The sequence below is a fragment of the Egretta garzetta genome, unplaced genomic scaffold, assembly GCF_000687185.1.
Source record: "Egretta garzetta isolate BGI_Z169 unplaced genomic scaffold, ASM68718v1 scaffold63, whole genome shotgun sequence".
NCBI classification, from domain to species: domain Eukaryota; kingdom Metazoa; phylum Chordata; class Aves; order Pelecaniformes; family Ardeidae; genus Egretta; species Egretta garzetta.
Window position 1 is genome coordinate 1,137,795 of NW_009259199.1, and position 12,486 is coordinate 1,150,280.

General features: G+C 48.2%; 1 protein-coding gene across 2 annotated transcripts in view; it reads right to left on the minus strand.

Moving 5' to 3' along the window:
* Positions 1-12,486, minus strand: part of LOC104123554 (gamma-aminobutyric acid type A receptor subunit theta) — a 71,258-nt gene that overhangs the window by 14,447 nt on the left and 44,325 nt on the right. For both annotated transcript variants that reach the window (XM_009635822.2, XM_009635820.2), the window contains exon 4: positions 8,875-9,095. In XM_009635822.2, the coding sequence (XP_009634117.1) occupies positions 8,875-9,095 (221 nt within the window). The remainder of the gene's footprint in view (positions 1-8,874; positions 9,096-12,486) is intronic.

Below are 12,486 nucleotides of genomic sequence, written 5' to 3' on the forward strand. Positions count from 1 at the left end.
GAGACACTGCCCATCGGGGGGGAGCGGCTCGCCTGCGCTTTGCACAATGCACTCAATGAAGCGGTCCCGTTCCCTCCAGCTGCTGAGCCCAGCCACCACCAACACGTCTCCAGCTCCCCTTTACCCCCTCAAACTGTGTCCACACTGTGGGCCTCCGGGTCGGCTCCCTCACATGTCACAACCTTTACACCTCCTTCCCCAAAAAAAGACACTCATGCCCTTGCCCTAACAGTTCTCAGGTCTGTAGGCAGTCATGCTATCAAGCAGCCAAGCCCCCACTGCCCTGCTACTCCACTGCATGGCTGGCAGGTGGGCACAGTTCATCTGGGGGGAGACAGAGTTGTGGAGAAACCACCGTACATCTCAAAAAAAAAGGAAAAAGGGATGCGCATTCACTAGATGTCAAGCAGCTCTGGCAGGCTGTGGGCTGATGGAGATACCCCTTCTCTGCCAGCACCCAGATCCAAGCAGAAGCCAAAGTAGCATGAATACCTCGCTCTGAAGGGCATCATTCTACCCCAGGAGAGGTAAAGACCATCTCCAGAAAAGCAGCCGTGAAGCTCTAAGTCACACAGGGTGAGTGCTAGGTCTCTGTTACAATGAGGAAAGCTCTGCCCACCTGAAGCTTGTATTGACAAAGATGCTGGCACAGGAAGGGTAATGCAACCCCACCCTGCTGTCCCCCCACTGTTGCCTGCTCTGCAAGCTGAACCCGGCAGCAGCAGAGGACTGTCCCACACAGCTGCAGCTCAAAAGGGAATGCTCAAGTTTCTGCAAACCATCAGTCCTCTGCAAATATTTCAGTTCTCTGACATGAACACCACCAGCCATTTCATTCCCTCTCTGATCCTCCTCATCGCTGTTTACTTATTAATGGCTTCTTCTGTCTTATTTAGAATGATTATATAAGTTCATAGACACAGAACAGCATAAAGCTCCAACCTGCTATTAAAAACTGCCGCAGTTGAATGTCTTCTTTCCATCTCCTCCTTAACCTGTTGCTGGCCGCCTCCAAGGTAGCTGCCCATTCATCTCCCACTCCAGTCAGATCTCCCTCTACCAAACTTCAGCTCCGAAGGCCCTCAGCTACCCATTCATCCTCTAGATCATCTCCAGTGTGTTGGGAGGACCAAATTCACCTGCTACAGGTGTAAGGGGCAAAAAATAACTTCTCCAAAACACCATCTGATTTCAAAAGGAGCAGGTCCAGACTCTCTAAGGAGGACTGGGTGGGAAAGAGGGGAAGACTATTACCTTTGAGGGGTTCCTAAGCAAGTGGGGTCCCTGTCCCCTTAAGCTTATCATTACAAAATAAACTACTGCACCATCTGCATCATAACTTTGTCTGTACCAGCAAACTAAACATGCCTGGCACTGGTTTCTGGGGCCAATGTCAATTGGTACGGAAGGGCCCTTGTCTGCACTTGAATTCTTACCCTCTAGAAAAGGGGCCTGGCTGCATGCAAAATGCCTGTTGAGAAGGGTCACCAGCTTCTGCCGTGCTCTAACTGGGAAATGGCCAAGAAACTGTTCGTGGACACAGACCAAAACCAGGAAACACACTCCCTGTGTGGGCCACTGATGTCCAGTGCTCAGGCATGTTCCCTGACACCTTTGGCTTCGAAAGCATAAAGCCTAAAATTCAGTACAGGTGCGAATAGGAGGAGTATAACGCAAATACCCCACCATTGCCTTCCTAATTCAAGGGGAGACAGAGCCAGCAGTGCAGGCACTTACCCTATTTTGCAGGTGTGGATTAAACATCGTTATGCAGGGACTAACACAAACACTCTCACAGCAAAAGATAAACATTTTTTTAAGTTGTTGGTTGCAACTTTTTGGATTTCAGATCTCCTGAGAAGCTGAAGATGCTCCTGTCCCCTTGGGATACAGACTCCCAAAGCTCACAGCAGTTTGCAGCAATAAGGAGAATGGATGGAAGCAGCTTGGGTTTCACAGGGCTTGTGCAGGCTCACCCCATGGGGCAAGTTAGACTCATAAGGGAATTCTGGTGACTAAGAGGAGAGAGAGAGGCAAAATTGCTGTTTTGCTGAACATGGGAAAAAACCAAAATTGAATTTTTACTCTGTACATTCTCAAAGTCAGTCATAAAAACATGCTGGCAAATGTCACCTTCTGCCTGGCAGTAAGCACAAACTTCGAAGGGCCTGGAGGGATTTATAAACCCATGGTGAATTTTGCCATTCTTTTAATACAGTCTGATCTTTGCAGGCTCCTGGAGGTCATGTTAGAACCAAGAGCATGGCAAGGATATGGAATATTCTCCCCTTGTGTCTGTTTGCCTAAAACTGACTGCCATAAGCCTTGGCACAACCCTGCTAAGGTCACTCTGTTTCCAAAAACATCTGTGCTTGCATAGGCATCCTTTGATAAATAACTGCACTCAGATGGGGGGGGAAGCTCCTCTAAACTAGTACTCAGGGTACCAGTCATCTAAATCAACCATTTTTCTACCCTGGGAGAGTACAAAGCAGAGTTGCCTTGGCTGCAAGGTTTTGCTTTTCTGTCCCTTTCTTCTATTCCAAATGTGCTGTGCACCTGGCAAGTTGTCAACTGGACTGGGGGACAAGAGAGACCCAAGTGGAATGTGTTTAAAGAGATTAGTTTGTTACGATTGCTTCAGACAACAAGTGACCTGCACTTAACAGAGCAGGTGGTCTCTTCCTTCAACAACATCAGGCTGGGACAAAGTTCAGTTAATAGAACAGTAACCCATGACTTAAACCTGTGGGATTTGGCAAAGAATAGACAGGGTCTAGGGATGGGCTCAGACTGGTGGCTGGGACAGGATAAGCAGGAAGACTAGGAGGGGCTGCCAGGGTGAGCGGGGGGTTCGGGGCATGCAAGCTGTTTCAGTGATCTGTAAGGAGACAGTAGGAATCAGCTGTTGGTGGATACTCCTTGACCTCTGTTTTTGCTAATAAACAAGTCAGACTTATAGGAGGTGTAGCACAGGCTGCAATTCCAGCCAGGCCCTGATGATGCTTGCCTCTGTTCTTGCAACATTAAGGATGGAGAAGCAGCTCTGACTTGTTGCTTTATTCTGCTTTAGTGACCTCCAACTTCTTCCACAGCTTCTAAGATTATTCTGAAATTCCATATTATTAAACTTCCTTCCAGCGTTTCCAGCTAAGTACCTCATCCCAGCCCTAGGAAGCAAAAATGCAGAAGGGGATCTGTCCTTAACATGAAGTGGGGACCTGAGCTCCTAATTAAATTTTCATTTCCTCTCATCCACCTAACAAACCTCCCACCCCCACATCTTTGTGCTAAGGAACTGGCCCAGAGCAGAGCTCCATGGTGGGAGCAGTACAAGGCTGCAGGACTAGCTCCAAAGGGGATGGCTGGATGGACATAAGCCCAAGTCTTTGAACCCAAGCTGCCAAAGAAGAGATCGTACCCAAGCTGCCAAAGAAGAGATTTCTGTTCCTTTGCCTAACCTGCAGAGAGAGCAGACAGAGCTACTAACGACAGGGTAGAGCCTGAATCATCTCTTACATTTCCATTTTCTCTCTCAGGGAGGGAAGAGAAGCAAAAATTGTGGATTTCTTCCCTGTGAGATGGGAGATGAAAATTGCTCAGTGGTCTCAGTACAGAAAAAACTCCTCTGTCTTAACCCATCAGGCCATCTTCTCTGCAGGAAATCAAATAACACCCATGGAGAGAACAAGGATATAGCTGCAAAAAGCAGGCTTCAAGTGAGACAGGAGCAGGAGAAATCTTTGTACCAGCTGAAGAACCCAATAACACCAGGCTGCAACCTGGGGAATGTAATACAGACTGGGCTGGGTCCTGATCAAGAGGCAGGTTGGAGACGGGAGCTGTGAAGAAGTGCTCAAGACAAGTTCCAGCAGAGCCCCAGCTGTGGGGAGCAGGCAGGGCTTGGGGGGCTGACAGTGTACCTGGTGTTGGATGAGCAACTGGGTGGGATGCCTGACACACGTCTGTTAACCTGGGCTGCTTCCCTACGTAAGGTAAGCTGGAAGTGGTGCTCTAGCTGCTGCCTTGCCCAGGAACAAGGTCTGGTCCACAAGTGGGTCAGCAGTAGCTTGCTGCAATACAAGGGCTGACATCCCCCAGGAGCCTCTACCTCCAGGGAGCAGCTGGCTAATGGGAACTTACCCCTGTGAAAAGCAGAAATTAAGTGCTGCCAAAGGAGAGAGGCTCAGCTTCTCTACGTTTAAAACTGCAAATTTTGAGTTGTTTGAAGTATGACAAATTCTTTCCCCCTTGCTTTAAGCAGTGATGATGATAGCGGGGGTCTGCTTCCCCAGGATAGCTCTCACTGGACTCGGAGCCCGCTATGCCTTGGCACCTTTGCATGCATCCAAACTGCCTCATCTGTAAAACACACCTCATTATGGTGACTGTCATGGTCAGGAATAAAAAAAAACACCACAAAACACATGCACACGGTCCCCACCACCATTGCCGCCCTCGCAGGAGGAGATCCCTCGTTCTCTTTGCGCAGGATTTAATCTCCATCATCAAATTCCTGTACAGTTTTTCTGTTGCTCAGTTTACATTGCCTGGGCTCCTCGCCAGCCAGGCATTGCCTCTCGCTTGCTGTCCACCCAGCTCCGCGCCTGCATCCCCGCGTCCCAGCCCGCCCGCTCCCCCGACGAGCTCAGGGGCGCAGTCTGGGCGCCTCAAAGCACCTGTTTTGCTGAAATCCAGTTTTGTTCCTAATTAGAAAGAAATCAAATAGCTTCAAGATTTCCCTGAAGGATGTTTTAAAGCTGGTTTCAAATATGGTTTCAAATTACCATATGAGAATTTCAGCATTGTTACAGTTGTTTCTATTTTTAGGTCTCTGAAAGCAGATAGCAAAATACTGATGACATCAGCATTTGACAAGTGTCAACTTGTTCCACTACCAAGTGGATGCTACACTGTCTAGAGGAGGAAATAAAAATCTCAGACCATAACGTATAGCCTGTGTGTGTGATGGAAAGCTTATGGAATATCATGGCTGGGGTGGACTCAGCAGTCTCTGGAGGTCCAGAGAAAGCCTTTGATGATGCTCGATGTTACTCTCAAACGTCAGTAGTGCTAGTAAAGCAGCTTGAAATAGTGAGGGAAATATTGATATAAGTGAAAATTCTCTACATAAAATTAGGTGTGAAACATCAACTTTCTCCCTCTGAAATGCTTTTTCTTAAATGAAAAATTCCTCTCTAATTTTTTGTTTAAAATTTGATGAAACCAATGCAATTTCTGACAAAAAGCCATTAGGAGGAAAAATATATTGAATTCAGCCATTGCTCTTCAGCTCTTCCTCACTATTTTTTCCACCTCCCTCTGCTACCCAACAGCCGATTGCTTTGTCTTTGGTAGCTCCTTTGAGCCTCCCTTCATATCACAGACTTCCCACACCACTGTAGCTGCCACAGGTGACCAGCTCTCCTGTGCTTCACAGGCACTTCCAGTTCCTGCAAGGTGTTTGGGGGCCAGGTGAGTTCAGGCACCATCATGCCAGGCTACACCTCCTACAAACCCTGCCAGCTCTGCCGTTTCCCATCCTCCCACCGCAGACCACATATCCCGCTTCATGTTTGCAGAGATAAGAGTACCCTCTGGGCTGGATCTGGGCTCCCGGCCCCCGTGTGGCCTTCTGGGATTTATGCCATCTGCTAACTTGTTGGAGAAGGGGGTAGGGAACACCAGTCCCAACTCCCAGCACAGTCCACTGCTGTTTATGCATTCCTTTTGTTAGAGACCTGGCAACCAGCTTTTAATCCAAGCCCAGTGTGAATTAATTTTGGAGTAAGCTTTTGTATTGAATGCTTTCCTAAGATGTAGCTATATTACATCTGCTCCCCTCCCTTCATCCACTAATTTGCTAATTCCACCAAAACAAGCATGTGCTTTTCTGACACACAACTTTCATGATGGAGCAGAGGAATAAAGGGCTTCATTTACTCATGCAAACAAGCTATCTGAGGCCTGATCTTGTTCTCACTGAAGTCAGAAACAAAATACCCATTGCCTGCTGTGTGAGCTAACTTGGACCTTGGGGTCTGATCTAGTACTTGAGCCTGATCCTGCCGGTCGCTTGAACACTTGCTGAAGGCATGGGCCTGCCAGGGTGTCATCCTCCCCGGTCTCTGACATCAGAGACTGCTGGAAAGAAAAATGACTGTTGCACCACAAATAGCATGATTGAGTCATTTTGCTACAGGATCAGCTCAAAGGAGGGGGAAGCGGCTGGTGAGAAGGTAGCAGGAGACGGAGCAGAGCTGTGGTATCTCACTCAGGGAAAAACAAACAGGCAAACACAGGAAAAGAAACAGAAATTGCCTCCTTTGGCCTTCTTCCATCAGGGCAACTCCATTTTATTACAGGAAAAGACAAGAACAGACTTCAAAACCCAGGGAGGACCTGTGCTTTTCTTCCAGTTTGCAGGACAAGCATGGGTGCATTTTTACAAACATAGAGGGAACACAGATGAATATTCAATGACTCTTTTATTACCTGCTTACACCTGCTGTGCACATGGCTATGTGTTTTTTAATAGGATCACAGTTATTTGCACCTGCAAAACTGTACCTAGCACTTCTGTTGTCAGCAAAATCGCAGGTGCAGGAGTCAGTACAGAAAGCAGCCCTAAAGAAAACATTGCCCATACCACTATGAATAAAGCTAAAGGGACTTCAACCATTCAGGACACCTGGCACCCCAAAACCCCAGCACTTTCAGAACAGTAAAAGCCAGCCATCCTGACCTGAGGTACAGTTTGGGAACAGGACCTGCAGTTGCTCAGTGCTTCGTTTTTGCAATTGCCATCTTCTCCAGGGGCAAGAGAGCAGCTTCCAGGAAAACCAGCCAAAAGTTAAAACAACACAGGCAGCTCTTACTATGGCCCTGGAAATAACAGGGGCAAACAGCTGTCATTTTCTTTCTTTTGGCCTGGATGCAATTTTCCTCATCTCACCCATTTACACAGGTCATGCGAGGGAGCTGAGCTCCCTTCCCCGCACCACTGGACCCCGCGGGAGGGGATGGGAAGGGAAGGAACAGCGCAGGAGGTGCTGGCACAGTGTCCCAGCCCAAGGGAGCTCGAGTGCAATCCGTCCAAGGACTTCCACTGCCTGTCACCTGTGCTGCAGAGTTCATACTGTTCATTATTTGAGCTGACTAAATGGCAGCTGATAAAAATATACTAACATTTCTGCTTTTTTTGCTGTGCAGGTGTATGCAAAGATTTCCCACCAGCCTGGGGGAGGCAGCTCTACGCTCAGGTGGGCTGGCTCAGCAGCAAAGACCAGCCTGAGCTTCACAGCAGTCTTTGTCCCCTCCTTCCCAACAGACTGAATTTATGCTCCTACCTACTGCAGGTTACAGCATCTTCTTGCCTAGCCTTCACTGTTGTTTTAGGACAATGAGGAAATTTGGGGCAGTCAGCTGTGGGAAGGCTGCAGTCTTTCTGATGGGTCAGTAAAGCTGGTTCAGGGCTCCATGACAGGATCAGCCAAACAACATTGCTGGCGCAAGGTAGAGATGGATGTACCAGTCCCAGGAAGGGAGAGACAGAACTGGGAAGGAGTCACACAGTTGGGCTTGTTGCATCTTTTACTGTCTCTGGCCCTGGAGCAAGAGGCATCCACTAATTGGAAGGAAAAAGCAATACATACATCATCCCATGTACCTCAGCACCAGCAGTGACTGCTGCTCTTTTGGCTTCCCAGAGCTCTGCCATAGGGAAAGCACTGGGCACAGCCACCTTGCTGCCCTGGCAGGATGATGCCCTGGGCAGCCTCCTACTTTGCTGTGCCTACACCCAGCCCTACCCTCCCCAAAACACCCCTGCTACTTAAATAGCAGGAAAAAAATCATAAAGTCAGACTTTGCCACAAAACACGAAGCAGCAGAGGAGCTGATACTGTAAATGGGAAGGGTGGGTGTACCCTCTTTGAAGGAGAAAGGTCTTTCCTCCCCCTTTGCTGCACTGGGACGTAAGCCCAGAGCTGCTATCGCAATCATTTGTGAATGTGGAGGCAGGTCTAAAAAGCCAGCTGTGAATTTTGGTAGTCAAAAATGAAAAATAAAACCTAAGAGAAAAGCTCAAAGCAGACAAATACTGGGTTGGGAAAAATCATCGCCTAGATTTCAGCTACAGCATCCAAGACCTGCACTCTTACCTATAGCTGCAAACTCCCATTTTAGCCCTCTGCCCCCTCCATTTAACTTTCTTACCTACCCTGGCATCTCCACATATCCAGACAATGCAATAAGACCAACCTTCACCACCTCCACTGCACACAAGTACAGCACTTTCAAAGACTGTGGACTTGTCTATGTTAATTTATTCCAGACACCACAAAAGCCTCCTCACTGAGGACCATTCCCCTACTAAATACCAACTTTCAAGCCTCAATCTTCAGAACTGCTCTGGTAAAGAGACATTTTATTAACAGTACAGAAACATGTCTCCTATCTCATACTCAAAAATGACTGAAGTGATTTGACTCAAATGATACAGAAATTCAGCCTTAGATATGAGAGTAACGAAGTCTCATCTCTATAGGCCTAACTTGCAGAAAATTATATGCAACTGAAAATGAGTGTTTCAAATGGAAGTGTTATGCAACATGAATGACAGTGACCTGAAACGCACAGCGCAGACTATTCCCATCTCCAACATTTGTCTATAGCAGCACACAAAACTTTGGAGGCCTGAAGGAAACAACTATTTCCAGCTAGGAGAAAGAACAGATACCAAAAACTGTGCAATACTTGAGTGTCTTTTGGGCTTTTGGGTCCTTGCCTTACCAGAATACCTTTGGAAATGGAAGAAGTTTAGATGAGATGTCATTCTCAACTGCAACCAAAAAAGATTCCTCTTGGGCTTACCTCAGGCCATACAGGACAGTCCCATCAGGATGAAGCCGAATCATGCGATTCTTCACCGTCACCCCATGCAGAAAGGACTTCTTGTCATTCAGGAAATAGGTGTCAGGCAGCCACAACTGGTCAGCCACCCGGTTGTCCAGGGTCAGATTGAGAGGAAGGTCGTTGTACGCCAGGCGCTTGTCCCGCCAACTCTGCTGGAAGTACATGGTGATGGTGTAGTCCTGGGCGGGAGAGAAACATGCAAGTGTCAGCCTGGCTCCAGGGTAGGGACGTAACTCAGTCCCTTCACTACTGCCGCTGAAGGGGCATTTGATGGGTGTCCAAATTCCCTGGCACCCAAATGTTTGTGTCCTCACCTCCACCAGTTGTGGGGACTGTGCTTTGTTCTGGTAAAATGGAAACAAACCTGAGATTTGTAGGGGACAAAAGGACATTAAATCACTCCAGTCAAACAAAACTACATCCCACTCACGTTGTCCCAGCCTGCTTAGAGTTTTGCTGCAAAACTAGCAGTAGTTAGGACTATGATAGCACTAAAGATTGTAAACCAACAGTGGGTTACACCATGACAAAGACTTCAAGGACTGATCTCCCAGTAAATTCACTTAAAGGTGTCTGGACACAATGCAGTCACGCTCAGCCACTGCTTGTTACCACACAGTTGGTAAAGGCCAATTTTATTCTGAGCAAAAACTCAGGAGATTCCCAAGGGCACATGGAGAATCTCACCTCAAGGCCAAGGTTTCAAAGTCAACCCAGGCCAGCCGTGACAAGCTATTAGCACTTGCTTTGTTATATGAGCTAAGTTGGGAGTTCATTGCAATTCTCAGGAAGGGACATATGTGGAGGAAATCTGTCACCAGTGGAGCATGATCCACTGGTAAAGGGGCAGTTTCCTAATCATCCCCAGCTAGCACAATGCCATATCTATCTCCTGCTCCTCTCCTGTTCAATACTAAAAAGTTGACACTTAAAACTACTGCTAAGACAAGAATTTTATAGAGGGCAGGGAGAGCTGTTAGGTGGCCCACGGCTGTATCTCTGCAGAAACCATGACAGTTGCTGGACAGTAACAGCACATCCAGGGGAGATCCAGAAGCCCCAGATCAGCTTGTTCAGAGACACAGTATTGTGACACCATACTAGAAGAACAATTACTTCTTCTCAGGTAAACCAGTAGTACATGAAGGGGTCTTTTACACACCAATGGCAGAAAGCATTCTCACAACAGGCCTTAAGTAGGCTAGGAGCCAAGATTTTTTGGGGGTAAACCAGCTAGCATTAAAATAACAGGGTGGTGATTAGGAAGTGGGCACAGGTCTTGCTGACAGTGGCCTTGTAGAAGTCAGTGATTTTTCACAAGTCCTTAAGTAAAAAGCATTTTTGGAAAGGCATGCACATGATCTAGAACAGGTGGGGCCAGAGACACATTGTCTCTTCCCAAGCAGATACCTACAGTGCCACAGGAATCCTCCTGACCACACAGATTTGCATGATGAGTGTTTCTGCTTGGCAGATTCCAGCTCTGTGCAAGGGGCTGCTGAGGACCTTGCTCATGCACCAACATCTGGGCTGAGCACAGAGCCATCCTGCCTGCCTGTCTTCTCCCACTGGCTTCACTCAAAGCCAGGTTTGATTAGCACCTCTGAAAACAAGCTCAAATAATCCCACATTATGGGCATGCCAGCTTTTGGGTATCTAACTATGATTCAGAAATCTAGACCCACATGCATATCCAAAAGGTCACAGAGTAAATCTGTGGTGTAGACTGGATACAAAAGCTATATTTGCCACTCTCTGTGTTATATTGAAAAGAACAAAAACACAGTGACAGCTTTCTGGCCAAGAAACTGTTTTGCTTTGCCTTTTAAAGGACTGCTAAGCTCCTGTCTCAGAAACCTCACAGTCCATCTCTCAGGGGCACAAACATTTTCATTTTGGTCAAGACCTAGCAAAAGAAAATGTTCTCCCTGGTACCCTCCCAGGGTGTTTGGACCTGCATTGCAGTGAGAGCCCAGAGGAGCAGAGCACCTGAGTTCCTGAAGCCTCTTACGCTCCTTGGTAACAGACTCTTCCCCTGCTTGTGGGAAACTTGGCTACAGAGGCATCATTTCCCTTTGAGAACTCCACCCGCACATCTTGGCAAGCTGCTTCACTGACCTGCATTTTCCTAATCCTTGACAGAGTCCTGCAACACTTCACCCCTAACCAGGCCACCCTGCTGTCATTGCAGGCTCCTGCCACCCTTCAGGCAGCAGCAGACAAGAGGTGGCACAGATCTCCGGAAGTCAAAGAGGGCAAACTGCTTACAAAGTGAACAGTCATTAGCACCTAAGAGATACACCTTCTAAACACATCTTCTGTATTTCCAGGATTGATGGGAACAAATTCAGAAGGGTGCAGAAGTAAAAGCCCACACCCTAGCCATCAGGCTGATGATGTTCTTCACTTGCAGAAACCTTTCTTTTGAAGAACAGCCAGCCCAGCCCTGGGCCAAGCTCTGTTCTCCAATCTTCCTGGGCATTCTCCTGCTCTCCCTACCCCATAGCACTGTTGAACAGTGGGCAGGATTGCTGGGCAGAAGAAAAAGAGCAGGACAATTGTCGCCGCCCCAAAGGTCAGTCCTCCCTGGGAGGATGGGTGCTGCTGACATACTGACGAGCACACCCAGTAGCTCACACGCGGCACAGCTCCGATGCTGCTTCCAGCCCTTTTATGTACCGCAGTACTCCTGCGCCGCCCCCCCTGCCTTGCAAGGCAGACCTCGTGGCCCAGCTGCGTGCGGTACCACACTCAGCACTACCACTCCCCTTCAGCTCTGCACGAAGCCGAGGTGGCACCTGAGCCTGCTGGAAAGCTGCTCAGCATGACCATCCCTGTGGGACCCCCCCTCCACATGCCTCCGTTCGGTCTGCTCTGCTGAGCAGCTACTTGCGAGCTGCTAGTCCCAGCCCCCCTCACTCCCAGGTTTTGCAAAGGCTTTGTTCTCTTTTTCTCTCCTTGCTGCGCGTGACGCACAAAAAGCAGAGGTGAGAGCAACACGTGGAGCCAGCAGATGTTCGCATTGCAGAGGTGCCTCCCTGCGAGGACAGCTCACTCAGAGGCCTGCAAAAGCCCCAGAGAAGAAAGAGGAGCAGGAGCTTACTTGGGGGCCTCACACACTGAAATGACAGTGCATCCTACCAGATACTGAGGACAGGGCTGCTAGCATCCATCTCGAAGAGAAGACGACTGATAATTATGGCCTTTCCTGAAACTCGGCAGAGACCCCAAACCAAAGATGATGAAAAAGAACTGAACAGTGAAAGGCTAAAATGTTGACACACAAGAGGGGCATGGATGGAGAAAGGTATTTCCTGCAGAACCCCAGAGGCAACAAATTCAGTCAAGCACTCACGGGGATTCCCCAGTTTCTCAGAAGACAGGGGGGATGGGAAGGGAACAGCAGCTGAGGCACAGCAAAAAGGGAAATAAGATGGCACCATTAGTATGAATTCAAGAATGTATTTCCACTGACTTGTATTCCAAACACCTTTATTAACATCTATCATATAAGCCCCTCCATCTTACAGAGCCCCTTGGGGAGCGCAATGGTTGCCTATGCTTAGAAAG